This window comes from Antrostomus carolinensis, unplaced genomic scaffold, assembly GCF_000700745.2.
Source record: "Antrostomus carolinensis isolate BGI_N321 unplaced genomic scaffold, ASM70074v2 scaffold30909, whole genome shotgun sequence".
In the NCBI taxonomy this organism is placed as follows: domain Eukaryota; kingdom Metazoa; phylum Chordata; class Aves; order Caprimulgiformes; family Caprimulgidae; genus Antrostomus; species Antrostomus carolinensis.
This window is the reverse complement of record NW_010336956.1, coordinates 314-1,824: the sequence shown is the minus strand read 5'-3', so window position 1 is coordinate 1,824 and position 1,511 is coordinate 314. Positions and strand designations below refer to the sequence as shown.

The 1,511-nt window shown below is 64.8% G+C and overlaps 1 protein-coding gene across 1 annotated transcript in view; it reads left to right on the top strand.

Annotated features, from left to right (window-relative positions):
• Positions 1–978, top strand: part of CLCN7 (Cl-/H+ antiporter 7) — a gene marked incomplete at its 5' end in the record, with an annotated part of 18,182 nt that extends 17,204 nt beyond the window's left edge. Inside the window, 4 exon segments of the mRNA XM_029086756.1 lie at positions 255–331; positions 334–440; positions 549–629; positions 892–978. Of these exon segments, the coding sequence (XP_028942589.1) occupies positions 255–331; positions 334–440; positions 549–629; positions 892–978 (352 nt within the window).
• Positions 979–1,511: the final 533 nt, after the last annotated feature.

Genomic DNA, 1,511 nt, shown 5'->3' with positions numbered 1-1,511 from the left:
GAGGCGGCGGGGGCTGTCAGAACCCTCGTGCCCCTGTCCCACTGCTGCCTCAGGCCCCTTGGTGCCTACCTTGCTTGGGGGAGTTGATGGAGGGTCCTTGTTATCTCACTCAGCTCAGCTGGGGGGGCTGCCGTGCTGTGCTGGGGTTACCCCAACATCATCCTGCACCCCATGCTCCTGCCCTCTTCCCTCCCTGCCCCTCTGTGTTGCTCTGGCCCTGGTGCCTGTCGATGCTGTAGGACAGTCCCTGACAATCTCTTTCCTCCCAAGGTTTTTGTGGAAAGGGCCAACCTGAGCCTGGTGCAGCGGCGGCGGGAGGTGAAGGGGTTTTCGACCCCCGCTTCCCCCCCATTCAGTCCATCCACGTCTCCCAGGATGAGCGCGAGTGCATGATAGACCTCAGCGAGTTCATGAACCCCTCACCATACACTGTTCCTCAGGTAATGGCCAGGGACCCCTCCTCACCCCAGCATCCCTGGATCACGGGTGGGCGATGGGTGCTGGCGGCTGGGGATGCCGCAGCCCACCCAGCCCGCTCTGCCTTGCAGGAGGCGTCTCTGCCGCGGGTGTTCAAGCTTTTCCGCGCCCTGGGGCTGCGGCACTTGGTGGTTGTGGACAATCGCAATGAGGTGAGTCCCTGCTCGCCCCATGCAGGCAGCCTGGGCTCCTCGGTGGTGGGCTCTGCCTTGCAGGAGGCGTCTCTGCCGCGGGTGTTCAAGCTTTTCCGCGCCCTGGGGCTGCGGCACTTGGTGGTTGTGGACAATCGCAATGAGGTGAGTCCCTGCTCGCCCCATGCAGGCAGCCTGGGCTCCTCGGTGGTGGGGGCACACTGCCCTTGTCCCCAAGCTCTGCCTGCCAGCATGGAGCTGTACCCTGTCCCTTTCCCGGCAGGTGGTGGGCATGGTCACCCGCAAGGACCTCGCCAGGTACCGTCTGGGGAAGGAAGGCCTGGAGGAGCTCTCGCTGGCACAGACGTGACGTGGGGTGGCACTGCCCAGTGGAGATGCGCCCCAGCCCCTTGCAGCGGGGGACCCCTTTTTGCAGGAGGCGGGGAGAAGACTGGGTGAGCCTGAGCAGACATCGCGGTGCCTGGAGCACCAGCACAGCTGTGCTGCCCTGGCTCTCCTGCCCATTGCTGCCTTCCCATGTCTACTGCCTCCTCACCGCTTCCTCTGCTTCCCCGAGGGATCAAAACCCACCCTTGGCTCCCTTAGCTCTTGGATAAGCTCTCCCTGAGGGTTGGGTGAAGGCTGGAGCATGCCCAGGGAGCAGGAGTGCCCTGCTGAGCTGGGCACAGTGCCTTTGCCATGGTCTCCATCGCCTCATCCACTCGCCCTGGGCTGCCTGGGACTGAGCCCTGTCCTGGGCTGTGTGGGGAGCAGAGGGGACATGGTGGGGCTCCCCCCCTGCCCTATGCTCCTGCTGGCTGGGTCAGGCTGAGCCCTGGGGCAGGCGCTTGTGTCTCTGGCCGGAGGAGGGGGCTGCTCCCTGCTCGGCTGTGCAATAAAAGG